The sequence below is a fragment of the Condylura cristata genome, unplaced genomic scaffold (assembly GCF_000260355.1).
Source record: "Condylura cristata isolate star-nosed mole 26May11 unplaced genomic scaffold, ConCri1.0 scaffold00017, whole genome shotgun sequence".
In the NCBI taxonomy this organism is placed as follows: Eukaryota; Metazoa; Chordata; class Mammalia; order Eulipotyphla; family Talpidae; genus Condylura; species Condylura cristata.
Window position 1 is genome coordinate 33,074,864 of NW_004567118.1, and position 21,432 is coordinate 33,096,295.

Here is a 21,432-nt window from a genome sequence, read left to right on the forward strand (position 1 = left end):
CTTCTCAACCCTCTTCATTATCACAGAAAACATGAAGGAGCCCAGGCAGCGCAAAGATAATAGGCGCCCAGATCTGGAAATCTATAAACCTGGTCTCTCTCGACTAAGGAATAAAACTAAAATCAAGGAACCCTCTGGGAGTGATGAATTTAAGGATGAAATTGTAAATGACAGAGATTCTTCCGCTATTAGAAATGGTACCCAGCTCATTAAAGATGTCTGCAAGGAATTGGACAACCAACAGCAAAATGGTCCTGTAGACCCAGAAAATATTCGGGCACAGGAGTCCTTTCCTAGGACTGCTGGATCAGAGGATAGAAGTCTAAGAATTATCAAGAGAACAAAAAAACCTGACATGCAGATCTATCAGCCTGGGAGGCGTTTACAGACTGTTACTAAGGAGTTGACTAACCGGGCAGATGAGGAAGACATCCTCAGCCAGGTAGAACAGTTGAGAGTAGAAGATGATGAATGTAGGGGAAATACAAAAGAGGAGGCTGTGAATAAAACAGACAAAGGTGAGGCAGAAAAGAACCTAAATGGTGACAGAGTAAGGGCTTCAAAGGGTGAAAAAGGAAAGAGGACTGAAAAAGGAGAGGGGATGATGAAAAAAGTGAGTGATGACCCTGCACAGGGCAAGCCCGGTTCTGCACGGAGATACTCCCGCTCAGACAAACGAAGGAACCGCTACCGCACTTGCAGTACCAGCTCTGCAGGTAGCAACAACAGTGCTGAGGGGACTGGCCTGACTGACAGTGGGTGTCGTCGTAGGCGGCAGGATCGAACCAAGGAGAGACCACGATTGAAGAAGCAAGTATCTATGTCCTCCACTGACTCCTTAGATGAGGACAGAATTGATGAGCCGGATGGGTCCAGGAGGAACTCTGAAAGAAAGAAACATTTAGAAAGAAGCTGGTCTAGCCATGGGGAGGGAGAGCAGAAAAGCAATGGCAAAGAAAATCGAGGAACTCTTCGTGTCACCTTTGACGCAGAAACCATGAACAAAGATTCCCCTATGGTGAGGTCAGCCAGAGAGGATGCAGACAGGATAAAGACTGACAAAGCTTTGAGCAGTGGGGCCAAAGGCTGTGAGCAGCAGGATTCCAAAAACCTGAAACAAGAACTTCGGGGTCGTGGCCGTGGCATTCTGATTCTGCCTGCCCATACCAGCTTATCTGTCAGTTCAGCTGGTTCTCCAGAGTCTACACCTGTAGGACCTCGGCTTTTATTTGGATCTGGTAATAAGGGATCTCGGAGTTGGGGCCGTGGAGCCACCACCCGACGATTATGGGACCCTAACAATCCTGATCAAAAACCTGCTCTAAAGAGCCAGACACCCCAGCTACATTTCTTGGACACTGATGATGAAGTCAGTCCTACATCTTGGGGTGATTCACGCCAGGCCCAAGCATCTTATTATAAGTTTCAAAATTCTGATAATCCCTATTATTACCCCCGGACACCAGGCCCTGCCTCCCAGTATCCTTATACAGGCTATAGCCCTCTGCAGTACCCAATGGGCCCTACAAATGGTGTGTACCCAGGACCTTACTACCCAGGTTTCCCAACTCCATCAGGACAGTATGTTTGTAGCCCTCTCCCTGCCAGCACGATGAGTCCTGAGGAGGTGGAACAACACATGAGAAATATGCAGCAACAGGAGTTACATAGACTTCTCCGGGTAGCTGACAACCAGGAACTGCAGCTCAGCAATCTGCTCTCCAGGGACCGCATCAGCCCTGAGGGCCTGGAGAAGATGGCTCAGCTCAGGTAGGGTGTGTGCCATTCTCTCTAGAAGAAAATGGGGAGAAGCTGGAGGGGTGTACATAGCTGAGGAAGGTAAAAACCTTTTAGGTAAGTCTGAATGAGAACACCAAATATTTTCTTGCTTTGATTTTGATTTTTTTTTAAAGGAGGGACAGTTGGGAACAGAACAGAACAGAAATTATTTCTTTTTTTCAAAATGAACTTCCTGCTTTTTCTTTAAGAAAAAAAAAAATCTTTAAGAGAGCATGGAATCTGGAAATGGTAAAGGAAAGACTCCAGAATGCCAAGAAATGAACAACATATAACTTGCGGTGAAGATCTTATTTCAGCTGTTAAATTTAGGTAGAGGCATATGGGGAAAAACTACTTTCCTAGACAGAACTCTCTTTACAGTGACATTCTGCTGTGCAGAATGGAAACTAGAGTGAGTACTATACCTGATGGCCTTTTGGATTTCCTGCCAAGAAAGGTGTTTAATTTGCAGGAAGCTCAAATCTTGGGTTTAGCCTTTCCTGTGGTATATATGGAACTAGAAGTTGCATGTATTTTATTCCAGAGCTGAGCTGCTGCAGCTATATGAGCGCTGTATTCTGTTAGATATTGAATTCTCTGATAATCAGAATGTGGATCAGATCCTGTGGAAGAATGCTTTCTATCAGGTGATTGAGAAGTTCAGACAGCTTCTCAAGGATCCGAATGTTGACAACCCAGAACAGATTCGGAACAGACTTTTGGAGCTTTTGGATGAGGTAAACCATCATCTTTTTGTCCTTAGGCTTTAGCATCCTGTACAGCATCCTGCACTTGTGATGGGTTTTTAACAGCATAAATACTATGTTTTAGAACAGTCATACAGGCTGCATGCTGCATGCTCATTTCTTGGGTTTAGGCCTACCCTCCTCCACTGCTTCCTTGCAAACATAAATTGCTGACAACTGGAGTTTGGAAGCTTCCTGAATATCTTTTGGTAGGGGCAGGGGTAAGGAGATAAGGGTGTGTATGTGTGTGTGTGTGTGTGTGTGTATGTGTGTGTGTGTGTGGTCTTTTGAACCCTGTAGAGACTTACGCCATGAATTTGTCTTGTGCTTACTTTGTGACCACTGTATACTGTATGTGCTTCCAATTACATGAGATGGCTAAGCATTAACAGAACTGAAAAGGTCGCCTGCCCCAGTTTTTTTGTGGGTAGATTGGATCAGAAGGGGTTGATTCAGCTGTTTCTTATTTTTCTCTTTATAGGGGAGTGACTTCTTTGATAGTTTGCTTCAGAAGCTGCAGGTTACTTACAAGTTCAAACTTGAGGACTACATGGATGGTCTTGCCATTCGCAGCAAGCCATTACGCAAGACAGTAAGCCAGTTTCTTTATCTTAAATTTACTCATTCATTTAGTAAGCATTTACCTAGTGTTAGGCAGTGGGTCTGGTATTGAAGATACAGAATGAAAGATGCAGTGTAGTAGGGGAACACAGATTAAACCTGCAATTATAAAATTATAATGTAATGTCTTAAGTACTATGGTAATGGTAGACACACACACACACACACACACACACACACACACCTGCTGAGGGGGCAGAGAGGGATGTGGGCTTGATTCAGTTTGGAAGGGTAAAGGAAGACTTCTCTGAGATTGGTAAATGGCATTTTCTTTTTCTTTAACATTTTAGAAGGACAGGTTTATTAAGGAAATGAGAAAGAAAGAGAGGCACCTATATAATTTCAGCTGGGCAGGAAAGCTGCCTATTAAGTGAAGTTTTTTTTTTTAATTTATTTTTTTATGCATACAAGAACTGGGGTACAGGTCAGAGGAGCTGTGAGAGGATTCACCAGAGACAGAGCGGGGAGCAGAAGAACAGGTAGATATACTAAAATATACCCTGAAGGAAGCAGCAGGCAGGTCAGGAGAGGTCTGCCATACACACATGGGTCACCCCCTTGACTGGGAATCGAATTTATGCTGCAGTGGCTGCAGGATAGCTTCGTAGTGAGTGCTGCATTTTAACCTGTTGTGCCACCAGGGAGGGCCCATTAAGTGAAGTCTTGAAATGTCACTACGAATAGAAGTGATACCTTTATACAGTGCACAGGGAGAGATAGACAGACCTTGCTGGAAAAAGCATATGAAGTTCAGTATGCTGGTGTGTGTAATGTGGAGTTGGGGAGTAGGAGATAAAGCCTGATGGAGTAGTAAGGGGCAGATCAGAAGCTTATGTGCCATGCTGAAGAGTTTGGACTTAATTCTGAAAGCTGTGAGAAACTACTGATTGATTTTTTAAAAATGATTTATTTTTATTTATGCATACAAGATCTGGGGTGTAGGCCAGAGGTGTGTGTGTGTGTGTGTATGTGTGTGTGGGGGGATGGTTGGTGAGGAGATTCACCAGAGACAGAGTAGGGAGCAGAACAGGTGGATCTACTGAAATATATTGCAGGGGAGTAGCAAGCAAGACAGGAGAGGTCTGCTGCACCATGTGGGTCAGCTCCCTGGATGGGGATAGTGCTGACTTTAACCCCAGTGCCACCAGAGAGGCCCCATTGATTGATTTTTAGCAATTGATTAACACAGATCTGTCTTTAGAACAAATCACTCAAACAAATGTATGAATTTAGATCAGAGCTGGGTAAGAGTGAATATAGGAGAGTAAAGGGGAGATGGAAAAGAGGAGACAGGTAGGAAAGCTATAAGGCAAATATAATTGAACTGCAAACTGACTTGATGTGTATGATGAGATTGGAAACACGAGGAATCTAGATCATCTCTCAGTTTGTGGCTTGGGAGACTGGCCTGGTAGAGCTTAGTTCTGTTTTGGATAAGATTATAGAGGGGAACTTGAAAAAAACAATAAATGAATGTTTTGGTCCATTTGGAGGAAAAGGTTGAGTGGTGATTTTACACCTTCAGGAGTCAGCAATGTAAAGGTGTTAATGAAGCTGGGAGGCTGGGGTATTGGGAAGGCTGGCCAGAGAGTGTAGATCAAATTTCAAGATGATGGTGAGTGAAATTGTCAAGTGGTATGGGACATCAAATGTTAGGACAATTAAAAAATGTTTTTTGTACTGCATGACCTTACCATGTTTTATTTTGGGAGAATGAAAGCCAGATTGTAGTTTATGGGAAGTGGGGCAATAGATAACAATGAGAGAGTAACAGTAAACTATTCTTTTAAGAATCTGGGCTGTTGGGCCCTCCCTGGTGGCACAACGGGTTGAAGCGCAGCACTGTGAAGCTAGCTGCAGCTGCTTCAGCTGATTTGACCCTGGCCAGGGAGGTGACCCACGTGGCGCAGTAGACCTCTCCAGTCTTGCCCGCTGCTCCACTCAGCAGTGTACTTCATAGATCTGCCTGCTCTCCATTCTGGCTCTGATGGGTCCTCTCACTGCCCCTGAACCACTGGCCTGTACTCTAGTTCTGTATGCATAAATAAATAAACAGACAAACAAACAAATCTTAAAAAAAAAAGAATCTGGGCTATGAATACAAGGAAGATAGTTAAAAGAGAATATGGGATCAAGAGAAGTTTGTTTTTAAGTTGAGAGAGATGTGAGTATTATTTATTGAAAGGAAATAGCTTTGGGAAAGGAAGATATTAAAAATTCATTAGAAAAAGAAGTATGATTTATGGAGCACAGTCTTCCCTTTTCTTGTGATAAATTGCTGTACACAAGTCTATCACAAATTGGCATGTATTTTTTGAGATTGTTCTATATGTCAGTGCTATTGTAGGTACATGCAATCCAATGTGGAACAGGAAAGCCATGATCCCAGCTCTTTCTCTTTAAAGTTGATTAGAGGTGTGATGTTAGATCACTAATTGCAGATGCAGTGGCTTCTGCCAAAGATGGTGTTGGGTATATTATAAAGGTGCTTAGAGGATCATGGAAGACAGGAAGTCACAGTTAAATTGAGACTAGGTGAAGGTGTACTGAAGATGTGAGAACAACAACTTTGTGGAGGGAGGGGACAGTATGTATGAAGGTCCTGCAGGGGGAAAGGGCATCATGTGTTAGGGGAACTGAGATGTCTAGGCTGAATGAAGCACAGGAGAGTGAAGGGGAAGATGGTGCTGAAAGGTCAGCCCAAGCTAGGCTATTGAGAGGAGCCTTTGGGAAATTCAGTTTTTTCCTTCCCCTCATCATAGAATCATGAGCCAGTTAATAATGCTACTTTGTCATTTTGACTCCATCTCTGAACTTTGGGATTGAAGTTAGAGTTTCTTAGGTATAATACTAACTGATTGTTTTTCCTGAAGGTAAAATATGCTTTGATCAGTGCCCAGCGATGTATGATTTGCCAAGGAGATATTGCTAGGTATCGGGAACAAGCCAATGACACAGCAAACTATGGGAAAGCACGCAGGTATTCTCGCCTCTTGTTTATTGCTTTTTTTTTTTTTTTGCCTGTGTAGCTTTTAAGCTAATCCCTGTTAGGAGCAGTCGTCAACCTGAACTCCCTACCTTATGGATGACCAAAGTTGTCCCTGTGGTCTCTGTAGTTATGCATTACTGCTTTAGGGTTACAGCTGAAGCTCCCAATTAGGCCTTAAGTAGTGAGAACTGTCAAGTGATGTATTGGGAGAGTTGGTACAGAGCTAGCAATTCTTTTTTATTGTTTCTTTATTTCAGTTGGTACCTGAAGGCCCAGCACATTGCTCCCAAGAATGGACGTCCCTATAACCAGTTGGCTTTGCTGGCAGTGTATACGGTAAGAAAGATGACAAATGTTTTACAGGTGGTAACTTAGAAATACAGGTTTTGATAGCATCAGCCCCTAGAAGTAAATTTCATCTGATTACTGTAGCCCAAAGGATATCTTCTTTTGCCTGTCATCCTCAAACTCCTTTTATAACTGTTATTTTCAGAGGTAAGTTGTCAGTGACCCCCCTGACTTCAGTTGAATCTGTACTTTGTCCACTTTCACTGCACTTAAATTTCAAAGGCAAGGCTCATGGTTTAAATACCATTCTTTGTTTTTGACCAAGGATTCTGCTCTGAATCTTACCTTACTTCCCTTCCCTATCCTGTTAAATTAGTTACTCATTTCTAGGCATAGAATAAGGTTCCCTTTACCTTTTTCACTTAAAGTTCTCAGCTAGCCTTCAGTCATCAGATCATACTCTTATACTTAGCTTTTCTCCTAAAAGCCTTCTTCGTAGAAACACAGTATCTCTACTTCTTATCAGACACTTCTAAATGTGCCTCTAACAGAGCACATTTAGAGTGAGGAAGCTCAATCAAAGGGGGCTAATGGTAGATGCCAAAGATTTAAATTTAAGAACATAATGAGATTATTAGTAGGGAGAAAGTTTCTTTTTTTTTCTTTCTATTTTTTTAGTGTGGAAGAACTGGGGGTAGACAGAGGTGCGTGGTGGGTGGTGAGAAGATTCACCAGAGACAGACAGAATGGGAAGTAGAATATGCAGGTCTACTTGAAGTACACTGCTGAGGGCAGCAGGGGGTGAGACAGGTCTGCTGCGCCATATGTGTGTTAGCGCTCTCCCTGGCTGGAGATTGAACTCAGGCTTTATCAATGATAATGCTCAGCCTTAACCCCTAGGAAAGCCTTCAAAAAAGTTTTATTAATGCTATCAAATTCATTGTCCAACTAAACAGTGTTTGAATTGATATTTATTTGATAAAATATTTAAAGAAATCTCTAATTATGGATTGTAATCATTAGATTAAGTAATATGGTTTACTAATACATGTCTTTCTGAATGTTCAGAAATTTCTCTTGATTTTTTTTTTTTTACCTCTGTCCTATTCTTTATGGTATATTTAAGATAATTTTCTCCTTGTAAAAACTTGTAAAAATTGTGGTAAAATTCACATGACATAAAGCTAATCATTGGTTATACTATTCACTATCGTGTAACCATTAACTCTGTCTAGTTCAAAGACATTTTCATTACCCAAAAGAAAACTTCATACCTATTACTACTTACTGTTCCTTCCTCCTGCCTGTTTCTGGCAACTACTAGTGTACTTTCTGTCTTTGAATTTACTTAATTCAGGGTGTTTCATATAAATGGAATCATATAATAAAATAACCTTTATGTCAGGCTTTTTTCATCTGGCATATAATTTTTGAGGTTTATTCATACTATAGCATGTATCTGTATTTCATTTTTATGTCTGAAATAATATTCCATTGTATGGATATACCACATTAAAAAACACTTTCGTCAGTTGATGAATATTTTGGTGGTTTCCACCTTTTAACTATTGTGAATAGTGCTTTTGTGAAATTTAAGCATTTGCTTGAATGTCTTTTCAGTTCTTTTAAGTCTTTACCTACTAGTGGAATTCTTGGGTCATATAGTAATTTCCTTTACCTTTTAGAACAACCCACGAACTATTTTTCATAGCAGCTGTATCATTTTACATTCCTACCAGCAGTGCATTATGGTTCTAGTTTCTCCAGGTGCTGGCCAACATTTGTTATTTTCGTTTCTTTGATTGTGATTAAGCTAGTGGTTGTGAAGTCATACCTCATTGTAAGATTTTTTTTTCCTAGTTGGAGATTTTTTAAAAAGATTTATTTATTTATGCATATAAGAACTAGGGTGCAGGCCACCAGGGAGGTGGTATAAGAGAGGATTCACCAGTGACAGAATGGGGAACACAATAGGCAGATCTACTGAAATATACTGCTGAGGGCAGCAGTTGAGACAGGAGAGGTCTGCTGTGCCATATGGGTCACCCCCCTGGCCAGGATTAAACTCATGCTACAGGCTTCAGATAGCTTCATAGTGCTGAGCTTTAACCTGTTGTGCCACCAGGGAGGGCCTGGAGATTGTTTTTTTAAGTATTTTTCCTTTTTGGTCAGTTTTAGGCTTAGCTAGAAACTAGGAGCAGCAGCTGCTTCCTCAGTCACTCCCCCATTGTGGTACTTTTGTTATAATTGGTGAGCCACTGTTCATACATTAACTATGGATATACCATTAGAATTTATTTTTAGTGCTGTGCATTATATGGTTTTGAACAAATATATGGTAATTACATGTAGACATACAGAATAGTTTTATTGCCCTGAAGATACCCTCCACTTACTCATTCCTCCTCTCTGCCTTGAATATTATGCAACCATTCACATTTTTCCTGACTCTTCAAGAAATTTTATGTTTCCTAGAATGTCATGTAATTGGAACCATGCAGTATGTAGCTTTTGATTGGTTTCTTTCATTTAGCAACATGCAGTTAGGGTTGTATTTTTGGCTTGATAGCTCATTCTTTTTTGTTCAATAATACTATGTTATATGGACGTACACCATTTGTTTATTCACAGTAGGACAGTCACATGTCCTATTGAAGGGCATCTTGGTAGCTTCCGAGATTTGGCAATTTTGAATAAAGATGCTGTAAATGTTTGTGTGTGGGTTTTGTATAGAAAAGTTTTTATCTCATTTGGGTAAATGCAAAGAATGTAGTTGTTGGATCATGTACGTGGAGTATATTTAGTTTTGGAACTAAAAAAAGAAACTGGAATGTTGTCTTCCTAAGTACCTGCACCATTTCACAGTCCCATCAACAGTGAAAGAGATTTCTTGTTGTTCTGCATTTTTGTCAGCACTTGGCATTTGCAGGGTGCTGGATTTTGGTTATTCTAATTGGTGCATAATAGTATCTCTTTTCACTTTGCTGTTCCCTAATGGTATTTCATGTTGAACATCTTTACATAGACTTACTGGCCATTTGGAGAAATGTCTGTTTAAATCCTTTGCCCACTTTTTAGTTAAAAAAGTAATTTTTGTGAAATACACATAAAAATTATCTTATCCATTTTTTTTTAAGATTTATTTGTGCATATAGACCTCAGAGGTGCAGGGGTGGTAAGATTTATTTATTTGTGCATATAGACCTCAGAGGTGCAGGGGTGGTGAAAAGATTCACCAGGGGCAGAGTGGAGAGCAGAACAGGTAGATTGATGAAGTACATTGCTGAGGGGAGTGGCAGGTGAGACTGGAGAGGTCTCCTGTGCCATGTGGGTCACCTGCCTGGCCAGGGATTGAACTTATGGTGAAGTGGCTGCAGATAGCTTCATAATGCTGCGCCTCAATCCACGGCGCCATCAGGGAAGGACCCTCTTACCCATTCTTACGTATACTGTTGAGTAGTGTTAATTAAGTACCTTCATATTGCTGTGCAACAAATTTCCAGAATGCTTCAATCTTAAACAGAAATTCTACCTCTCTCGGGTCTTTGCTTCCAAGATGATCAAGAAAAGAATAATTGTTGTGCCAAAAGGGACAATGACCACTTGCCTATTTGCTGTAGCAGCTGTGCCCCATGTGGGCCTAAGGACAAAGCTGTTAAGAAGTGTCATCTGAAACAGTCATCATAGTCATACCTAAAGCCAATGTCTTCGATGCCTATGTGCTTCCCAAGTCATATGTGAAATTTACTGACTAGTGCCTTCCTGGCAAGATAGTCAGGAATGGTTCTGGTGAAGCTGGAAGCACTGTTGGGTGTTGCTCCATGATTGCCTCCAGAGCCATGTAAAGGAACTAAGTTCTTAAGGACTGAAAAAAACTGCTCTCGCCCCCGGTACCCCGACACTCTCTGGGGAAAAATAAAACGGAAATTATACTTATAAAAATAAACAACTGAGATTCTATGTCCATGAAACACTAGTCACATTCTCTTCTGCCCCCTAGCCTCTGCCACTGGTACTTTTTGTATGTATGGATTTTCTACTCTAGGTACTTGATACAAGTAGAATCATATAGTATTTGTCTTTTCATAACTAACTAATTTAGCATGTACCTCAAGTTTGCCATTTAACAACTTGTGTCAGAATTTCCATGTTGGGGTTAAACTATATTCAGTTGTATGTATACACAGTTGTATGTGTTTATTCATTCCTCTGTCAGTGGACACTTGGGTTACTTCCACCTTTTGGCCATTGTGAATAATATTGCTATGAAAATGAGTGTACAAAATCTCTTCAAGATACTGCTTTCAATTTTTTGGATAATTTATCCAGAAATAGAATTCCTGAGTCATATGGTAATCCTATTTTCAATATTTTGAGAAACTGCCATACTGTTTTCCAGAGCAACTGCACAAGTTTTACATTCCAACTGAGTGTATAAGTAGCTTAATTTCTCCATAGCCTTGCCAACACTCATTTTTATTGTTTTGTTTGTTTAATAGTACCCATCCCAGTGGCTATGAAGTGGTATGGTATGGTTTTGACTTGCATTTCAAAAATTAGTGTTCTTTTCAAGTTCTTGTTGACTTTTTGTATAGCTTTATATTTGTTTTTCAGTTGGGTTGTTGCCTTTTATTTTATCTATTTATGCGTACAAGACCTAGAGTATAGGCCAGAGGTGCAGGGTGTGTGTAAAAGAGGACTCAACAGAAACAAAGCAGAACAGGTAGATTGTACTGAGATAAACCACTGAGGGGAGCAGCGGGCAAGTCAGGAAAGGTCTGCTGTGGGTCAACTCATGCTGCAGTGGCTGGGGTTAACTTTGTAGTGCTGAGACTTAACCCTTTGTGCCACTTAACCCTTTGTACCACCAGGGAGAGACCCTGGGTGGTTTTTCATTGGGATGTAGTTCTTTATATTTTCTGATCCCTAATCAGATAAATGATTTACAAACATTTTCTCCTAGACTTTGAATTATTTTTTCAGTCTCTTGTTCATCATCCTTGATGCACAAAAGTTTTAGATTTTGATTAAGCCTAATTTTCTACCTTTTGTAACTTGTGCTTTTGGTATTAGCTAAGAAACCATTACAAAATTCAAAGTTGAGAAGATTTAGTATGTTTTCTTCTGAGACTTTTAGGTTTTATATTTAGGCCTGTGATCCATATTGGTTAATTTTTATATATGGTGTGAGGTAAAGTCTCATTCTTTTCATTCTTGTGCACATCCAATTCTCATAGCACCAATTATTGAAAAGACTGTTCTTTTCCCATTAAGTAGTCTTGGCACCCTTGTCAAAAATCAGTGGTGTATAGGTGCATTTCTGGACTCATAGTTCTCTTCTGTTGATCTCTATGTCTGTTCTTATGCCAGTACCACATTGTTTTAATTACTATAGCTTTGTGATAAGTTTTGATATTGTGACATTTCAATTTTCCAAGTTTGTTCTTTTTTATTAAGAGTTTTTTGGCTGTGTGGTGGTCCCTGTAATTCCATCTGGACTTTATGGTTGACTTTTTCATTTCTACAATAATTGTCTTTGTGATTTTGATAAGGATTTCATTGGTTCTATGGATTATATCTTTATAATATCAAGTTTACTCCATAGTAGGATATTTTCCATTTATTTAGGTTTTTAATTATTTTCAGAGGTGTTTATAATTCCAGTACAAAAGTTTACTGAAATAGACTGGAGCATTTGTTTTTAAAAATGTAGCACTTGACTTTTGGGCAGGTAAAAAAAAATATTCCACTGCAAGGAAAAAAAAAAAAAAGGAGAGGTCTGCTGCATCATATGTGGGATCATACTCAGGCTATCCCAGAGATACTGCTGAGACTTAACCCCTAGGCCTCCACAGAGGCCCATTCATTTTGAAGAATGAATAAACTCTGGGGCAAAAGTAGCATTCTTTTTTTTTTTTTTTTAAAGAGCTAGGTACAGACCAGAGGTGTGGAGGGTGAGAGGATTCACCAGATCAGAGTGGAGAGCTGAAGAGACAGATTGAAATACACTGCTGAGGGGTTTCCTGGGTCACTTTCTCAGATTGATTCAGAGTGTCTGGTTTTCTTTCCACAGAGGAGGAAGCTTGATGCTGTGTATTACTATATGCGCAGTTTAGCTGCCAGCAACCCTATCCTTACTGCCAAGGAGAGTCTCATGAGTTTGTTTGAAGAAACCAAACGAAAGGTGAGTGGGCATGCTGGCAGAATCATTCCTTCCCAGAATAATTTGTTTCTCATAGTGCCTTTGTTTCTTCAGGGAATCACTGACAATGATTTTAAAGGGTCCCATCAGGCTATGCTGATAGGGAATCAGTCAGGCTCTGTGCAGAAATAAATTCATCTTCAGGAGGGCTCACCTGGAGCCCTTAGGCATGCCTTTTATACAGTATCTAGGTTATAGAATTAATTTATGAGACAAAGCAGATGACAGTCTGCTACTTTGAGATGTGGCAAAGTCTTTACATTTTATAGATGTTGGGCAACAAACTCAGGTGAGATGAGTGCTTCTCTTTATTAGCTGATTCCCAACACTCTGAATTTATATGCTTTTATGTTGTATAGGCAGAACAGATGGAAAAGAAGCAACATGAGGAATTAGAACTGAGCCCAGACCAATGGAGGAAAGGAAAGAAGTCAACTTTCCGCCATGTTGGAGATGACACCACTCGCTTGGAAATCTGGATTCATCCATCCCATCCCCGGTCCTCTCAGGGCACTGAGTCTGGGAAGGATTCTGAGCAGGAGAATGGGCTGGTCAGCTTGAGTCCCAGTGAAGTAAGTTCCTAAGTGTAATGTAATGAGCCAGACTAGCTAAATAACTCTGGGCATCTTGGTACTTAACCGTGAGGCACTTGCAAGACATTTCCCACTAATCACATGGAAGGCTATTTACTTCACGCTCCTTGACATCCTCATCCGTCTCATCACCTACACTGCCTTTATCTTTACTAGGCGTGTTGCTTTCTCACCACTATGTGGCACTGTAGAATTTAGTAAAAGTGATTTTTCTAAATGAAGATTTATTTACATAGTATAGGATGAGAAGTTTTGCTGCTTTGGGTTTGAAGTTCTCAGTACAATGTTTCTAGATTCTGTGTGGGATTTTTGTGAAGCTAGGAAAGAGAATACAGTAGTGGGAAAACAATGAATAGGTGGTTCCTTGTGCCTGGAGGAGTAAAAGTCATAGTGGAGTTGGGGTGAGCTGGTACCAGATCTTGGAGGTCAATAAATAATTTTGATCTTTGTCCTGAATGTAGTAGGGTACTGTTGAATGCTTAAATAAGGAAATTTTAGAAGTATAATTCTTGCTTTGTGAAAAGTTTGAAGAAGAGTAAGTTTAGAAATAGAGTAAGAGGATGCTGTAGTTCTTGAAGATAGATGAGAAAAGGATCTGTACCAGGAAATGGCTTTGGAGATAGGAGTACAATGACTTAATTGAACATGGGGAGCTAAGGGAAAAGGAGGAATGAAAGTAATACCTTGGTTTTTGGCTTGAAAACTGGGTGGATGGATGATGGTCCATTCTCTGAGATAAGAAATATAGATGTAGCTGGTTTTAGGAATAAGATAAGTGAGTTTAGTTTTGAACATATTAGGGTTTGTCATTTCTGTAGGACATTGAAGTGGAGATATTCAGAGGCTAAGAAATATCTGAAACTGAGAAACAGATACCTGAAGTCTACGCCAGGGCATAAACTGTTTGAAGGCATTTTCTTATATTAGTATTAAAGTTAAGACAGTTGGTTCTGTCACTCAGGGAAAACATATGTGATTAACTTGAAGATCTAAGGGAAAAAGGAGATACATGTCATGGAGGGTTCCTTTCAGAGGATTATAAGTTATTAGCCTAAGTAAGGATGAGACATCCCTCTGATGCTTGAGGGAAAGGAGGAGCAGATAACCGGGGATGCTGGTAAGTTTGTGGATGTTATAGGAGAAAGATATAGGAGGACATTTTTGAGGATTTCTGTTTTCCCTTTGAAGTTAGAGGTATAGTTGTCTGCTTCAAGTGAGTCATAGGTGATGGTAGGATGACTTGTCCTTTGGGGTTTAATTTAGAATTTCCATCTATCTTCCTAGATCTATAGTCCTCACCTGTTTTCTGGAAGACTTGGAAAAAGTCATTGCTTATAAATGAAAATCCAACCTCCTGTGTGCCATGATGTGCATGGGATCTCACTATGTCCAGGTTCTGCAGCAGATGTGCTGCAGCAGATTTGCTGCAATATTTTATTGCTCACTGCTGCTCTCATATAGTTTGGATTATAAAAACTGGAAGCCTGTATGGATAAGAAGTAGATTTTTCTATCGCATTAGCTCCACCACCTATCTTTAAAGTAAAAAAGCATCAAAGTGGGGAGGGGCCTCCCTGGTGGCACAGGGGTTAGACTCTCAACACTATCAACCCCTGCGCCTCTGGCCTGAACCCCAGTTTTTGTATGTATAAATAAATAATTTTTTTGAAGGATGAAACAATTTCAAAGTATCTTTTATTTTTTTTAAAAAAAGATTTATTTAAATACGGGGATAGAACTTGGGCTGCAGTGGCTTCAGATAGCTTCATAGTGCTTTAACCTGTTGTACCACCAGGGAGGGCCCAACCCCAAAGTATCTTAAACCTCAGGGAGCACTCATACTTGTAGGAAAGACAAATGTGTGATTATAATATATATAATATAATGCAGTGTGTCAAATTTTATGATTATAAAATGAGTCTTGGAGGCATGCAGATGCAGCACCTAATCTGAGCATATAAGGCTGGATATGGAGATATTATGCAGCTAGAAGATACTGTAAGAACAATACTACTGCTAGGCTTGGTAGTTGGAAACAGGCATAATGGTTTAAGGAACTTGAAGTAGTTCAGTATGACTAAAAGCTGAAATGTGAAAAGTGCTCTTGCTTAGACACATGACTCATCCTTTTCTATATCGCTATCTCCAGTCAGTACCAAGACCTATTGAATTTACTGCCTACACATAAGTTGAATCAACCCACTTTTATCTATTAACCACCCATCCTATTCCAAACTATAATTGTTTCAGTAACCCACATACTGTTGAAAAACATACCTATTGGTTGTTCACATTTATTACTGGTCTTTCTTAGACATTTTTATTTTAGACAGTAACTCAAATGAACTTCCAGATCATATTCTTTTCCCTGCTTGAAATTTGTTTCTGTGCGCTTTTAAAATCGGGTCCAAAATCCTTAGCATCGTCTACTGGGGTCCACTTGATTTGGCTCTGGGTACTTCTAACTTTATCTTCTATCTCTCTTCCTTCCTTTGTTTTTGTCTAGCCATACTGGCTTCTTCTATGAAGGGCTCAAAGCCTTCAAACCCTTTTTCTCCGTCATTGCTCATCTCTCATTATCAATCCCATTCTTTTTTATCCTTAAATTCTCCCCCTAAATACCACTTTTCCTGATCTCTAAGACTGTCTTTTATAATACTACTTATTTTTTTTAAAGATTTATTTATTTATGCATACAAAACTGGGGTTCAAGCCAGAGGTGCAGGGGTGGTGAGAGTATTCACCAGGGAGAGAGTGGGGAACAGAACAGGCAGATCTACTAAGTATACTGCTGAGGAGAGCAGTGGGCGGGTCAGGAGAGGTCTGCCATGCCATGTGGGTCACCTCTGGTGCTGGGATCGAACTCATGCTGAAGTGGTTTTAGCTTCTTAGTGCTGTGCTTTAACCTGCTGTGCCTCCAGGGAGGGACCATACTATTTATTTTTAAAGAAGATTTATATTTATTTATTTATGCATACAAGAACTGGGGTGTAGGCCAGAGATGTGGGGATTGAGAGGATTCACCAGAAACATTGTGGGAAACAGAACAGGCAGATGTTACTGAAGTGCACTGCTGAGGGGAGCAGTGGGCAGGTCAGCAGAGGTCTGCAGTCTGCTGTGCCATGTAGGTCAGCTCCCTGACTGGGGATCAAACTCAGGCTGCAGTGGCTGCAATAGCTTGGTAATGCTACGCTTTAACCCATTACATCTCCAGGGAAGGCCCCCAGAATGTTTCTTAAGCTTTCATAATACACATGTAAATACATGTGAGATATATTTTTTAACAAAAGTAGGATTTATATATGTATGTGTACATACTTATATATGCATATATATTGATCTACATTTTGTTTTTATTTTATTATCATTTAAGTATTTGTTTATACATACAGAACTGGGGTACAGGCCAGAGGTGTGTGGTGGGTGGTGAGAGGATTCATCAGAGACAGAGTAGGGAGCAGAACAGGCAAGATTGATGAAGTATACTGTTGAGGGTAGCAGCAGTTGGGTCTGGAGAGGTGTGCCACACCTTGTGGGTCATCTTCCTGGCTGGAGATTGAACTCTTGTTGAAGGAGTGGCGGCCAGCTTCATAGTGCTGTGTTTTCACCCATTGGGCCACTAGGGAGGGCCCACTGTTTGCTTTTTAAAACTATTAATTGGGCATACACATCTAGTTCTACTATAATGTAACATATGCATTCTTAAAAATCACTGTGCTGTGCAAAACTGCACAATAAAAACCACAGAGCTTATGGGGAAATGAGGTTTGGAGGCATAGTACTCAAAAACGTTCTCAGTGCCATATTAAAAAAGGGGGAATATGAACTTGATAAATTGTTCATTGTAGATACTCAGTGGTTAAGAAATACTTCTTTGAAAAAGACATGAAGTTTTCTTGTGGAGGTGGGCTTCAGGAGATTGCAGCTTGTACGGTACTGTGAGGTGATAGGAGGAAGGTCATTTGAAATTGAACAGGCAGGTGCAGCACCAGATGTGGATAGGTGTGGCTCATAACATGCGTTAACATGGCGAATTGTGGTTGCTGTTAGATGTTTTGGGGTGTGTGTGTGTTTTGTGTATTCCTGTGTGACTCAGTTCAGTTGGTACAGTTTTTTATGTTCATCTGGTGTTCCTTGTGACCAAAAAATCACAAGCAAATACAAAATTCATGTTATTTGAAATTGATTGTTAACATAATGATCATGATGGAACAAAATGTTCAAAACAAGCACTAGAGTAGAACTGACTGTATTTTCTTTTTTTAAAGATTTATTTTTTATACATATAGAACTGGGGTACAAGCCAGAGGTGCATAGGTGGTGAGAGGATTCACCAGAGACAGAGTGGGAAGCAGAACAGGCAGATTGATGAAGAACACTGCTGAGGGGAGCAGTGGGCAGGTCAGGAGAGGTCTGCCACGCCATGTGGTCACCTCCCGGGCCAGGGATTGAACTTGCACTGAAGCAGCTGTGGCTAGCTTGCAGTGCTGCGTCCTAATCTGCTGTACCACAAGGGAGGGCCTGACTATTTTCTATTGTCTAACATTGTCTTATGTTCCAGGTTGACTCTATGATAATTAATTTTAAAGATATATGTTATTTAGGCTATTTATTATGCCATTTAAATACTTGCTGGGCATTTATCACTTTAGTTGTCCTTTTTGAGTGATTAACCTCAGTAGGAATTGTTTTTTTTTGACAACTCCCAAGAGAGTTTCTAGCTTAAACAGCTAAAATTCAGATATTTGAATTTGGTTCAGGTAGTTGTTTGTAATGATAGTAAAGTTCCAACTAGTGTGTTCCCTCTGCTGAGCATGGGTTTTGGACCTCTCTCTGAATGGCTGCAGGGAGTTAGATAGTGGGTTGTTGGTTTGCAGCCTTGAAATGTGGTTTGGGTTGAACATGCAACCTGGGGGGAGGACTGCCAACCTCAACTCTTAAGTGGCATCCTCTTTAACTATTAAACTTCCCCCATTAAAACTACCCCCTCTCAGGCCACTAGGGTTTCAAACATTCCTTATTTAGTGGATGTGTTTTCTGCTATTCCTCAGTACCCTTTGAAAATCAGAAAAGTGTACTGCTTAGCAAATGAGTTGTTGCTGATAGTGAGTTAATTTATGATATTACTGCATCAGAAGTGTGAGTACACACTTTCAACACACTGAAGGTGAGGCCCTTTGATGGAACTGCTAAAGATTTTCTCAGGCCTGATTGCTTTTATCAGTATCTAAAATAGAAATGTAATATGTATCTGCTTGCTGGCAAGGATGAGTATGAGAACCATTGATAGATGTTTATCTCTGCAACTTTAGTGAGTTCTTGTATTCTGGCATTGTTTGGTTTACCATTGCCAGTATTTTCCCCAACCTACTGTGACTGTTGTACCTACAACATACTTGTACTGTGTACAGAAATATGTATTTAGATAAGTGCAACATCATTGTATATTTTGCAAAGCTGTTGCAAAATCTTCCTTATTTCTGGCCCTCTGATATATTTTGGGGTTCAGGTTAGACTATATCTCAGTAACTCCTGATGCTTCTTACTTAGCCTTTCCTTATTTGATTCTCATCTTATTTCACCCACTCAAAGATAGTGTTTCTTCTATCACATTCCATTTTTTTATTTCTTTGCAGTGTCTTTTTTTGGGGGGGGGGTGCAGGCTTTAGGCTTGGAATTTAATGCATTTACTCCTGCATTATTTAACAAAAGCAGTTTTGTTCCATTCATTAAATTTGGTAGTGTGGAAGTAAACTAAATTTTGCCCCCTACAGTTTGCTGATTAAGTTCATAGTTGACTATTTTGGATAGCTTGTTAGGCATTCTGAACATAAACATGAAGAAAATACTGGTGTCCGTCTTTGGTTGTGGAGGAAATTGCCAATGCTTTTTTTTTTTTTTTTAAAGATTTATTTATTTATTCATACAGAACTGGGGTACAGGCCAGAGATGCGGAGGGTGAGAGGATTCACCAGGGACAGAGTGGGGGAGCAGAACAGGCAGATGAACGAAGTACACTGCTGAGGGGAGCAGCGGGCGGGTCAGGAGAGGTCTGCCACACCATGTGGATCTCCTCCGGGGCAGGCGGGGATCGAACTCATGAGGAAGTGGCTTAAGCTTCTTAGTGCTGTGCTTCAACCCACTGCGCCACCAGGGAGGGCCCTGCCAATGCTTTTAAAAAATTTAGTTGGGCAAAGCTTTATTTTCATTTTGATATTTTATTATTTTTAAAAATTTACAAAACCAACATATCTTGTAGAAATGTCGAAAATGCAGATTACTGATAATGTTTTTGCCCTCTAGAGATAACCACTGTTGACTTCCCAGGGTGTGCTTTTCCTGCAGAGGGCATGGTATTTAGGTTGGTGATAGCTCATTCCCATTACTTAACCTGGGAAATGAGGAGAGAAAATCCATACCATAATATCAATCCAGGATCTGATTGGAAACGTGGTATTCTAATTTGTTAGGTCAACACAGTTATATTGTTTATCAATATAGTTGTACAATTAGAATGACACTATAATATCTTCTTATCTTGAGTAAAGAGAAACTTCTCAAGTCACACAAATAGGAAAGAGTTCAAGAAAGGTTAGATGTAATAGGATTGGTAATTTTTTTAAAGACTGAGTCTGCACTACTCCCTGGTAGTGAAGGGGTTGAGGACCACACTTTCAAACTGTCTCCAGGCACTGCAGCATGAGTTTGATCCTGAGCCTGCCAGGGAGCTGGCCCACATGATGCTGTAAACTTTTCTTGTCTCATCCGCTGCCTCCATCAGCAGTGTGTTTCAGTTGATCTGACTTTTTTGCTCCCCACTGTGTCTTACCCCCTGCACCTCTGGTCCATACCCCAGTTCTTGCATGTGTAAATAAGTAAATCTTAAAAAAGAAAGAAAAGATTGAGTCTGAAAGGGTCCATTTCATGCATAAGTATATTGAGTTAATGATAAATTGCCAGCATGAAGAATTCATTTGAGGCTCTTTAGGCATGGAAAGTATGTGGCCTTATTTGGAAAGCTGGGTTCTTGCTGGAGAAGTTTCCAGGTAGAAATGTCAGGATTGATTTCTAGGAATAGAGATCAAAAGATCTAGTAGAGAATGGTTACCTCTTTGAGTATTTTAATAAAAAATTTTAATAGGAAATATTTGTGTTTTTATATATACATAAATAAACTCCCCCCCCCTTTTATTTGCCTTATCAGTGGCATATTATACAAACTTACTCACTTTTTTTTTTTTACTTTTTTCATATTTTAAAAAATTTTTTCATATTAGGAGAGTTCTTCAATAAGGTATTGCCTTCAAGAATATGGTAGCTTGTATAACTTTTATTAATTTTGTCCAGTGTCTTATATTTCAGGGGCAAGATCATATAGAGGATAAAAGCATGGCTTTGGAAACTCCTTTTTTATTAGTTACCAGCTCTGAGACTTTGGGTATGTCTACCTGGCTGAGCTTGTTTCCTCCTCTGTGAGATGGTAATGATGATAGTCTAAATGAGATAATATATGTAAGGGACAGTAAGTGGTATATTGTAACTTCTTATGTGTTGATGGTAATAGTTGTTAGCTATATACTTGTATTTATGTTTTAGTGACCTTTTAAGCTTTAAGATTTATTTTTAGTGCCTTCATGGTGGTGCAAGGATTAAAATGCAGCACTCTGAAGCTGTCTGCAGCCATTGCAGCACAAGTTTGATCCCTGGCCAGGGAGGTGACTCACATGGTGCAGCAGACCTCTCTTGCTTTGCCTGCCTTGATTCACCTGTTTTGTAACCCACTCTCTCTGGTGAATCCTCTTACTCTCCACACCTCTGGCCTCTATCCCAGTTTTGTTTGCATAAATAAATAATTTTTTTAGAGATTTATTTATTTAGGCATACAGAACTGGGGTACAAGCCAGAGATGCAGGTGAGAGGATTCAGCAGAGAAGGGAGCAGAACAGGCAGATGTGCTGAAATACACTGCTGAGGGGAGCAGTGGGTGGGTCAGGAGAGGTCTTCCGCGCCGTGTGGGTCAGCTCCCTGATGGGGGATCGAACTCATACTGCAGCAGCAAGAGAACTTCATAATGTGGTACTTTAACTTGGTGCACCACCAAGGAGAGCCCAATAAGTAAATCTCCTTTTCTTTTCTTTTCTTTTCTTTTCTTTTCTTTTCTTTTCTTTTCTTTTCTTTTCTTTTCTTTTCTTTTCTTTTCTTTTCTTTTCTTTTC

General features: G+C 40.1%; 1 protein-coding gene across 1 annotated transcript in view; it reads left to right on the forward strand.

Annotated features, from left to right (window-relative positions):
- The window catches only part of SMG6 (SMG6 nonsense mediated mRNA decay factor), a 207,773-nt gene that overhangs the window by 2,269 nt on the left and 184,072 nt on the right, over positions 1 to 21,432 (forward strand). Inside the window, exons 2-8 of the mRNA XM_004684788.2 lie at positions 27 to 1,770; positions 2,324 to 2,516; positions 3,007 to 3,117; positions 6,020 to 6,126; positions 6,393 to 6,471; positions 12,497 to 12,607; positions 12,985 to 13,197. Of these exons, the coding sequence (XP_004684845.1) occupies positions 27 to 1,770; positions 2,324 to 2,516; positions 3,007 to 3,117; positions 6,020 to 6,126; positions 6,393 to 6,471; positions 12,497 to 12,607; positions 12,985 to 13,197 (2,558 nt within the window). The remainder of the gene's footprint in view (positions 1 to 26; positions 1,771 to 2,323; positions 2,517 to 3,006; positions 3,118 to 6,019; positions 6,127 to 6,392; positions 6,472 to 12,496; positions 12,608 to 12,984; positions 13,198 to 21,432) is intronic.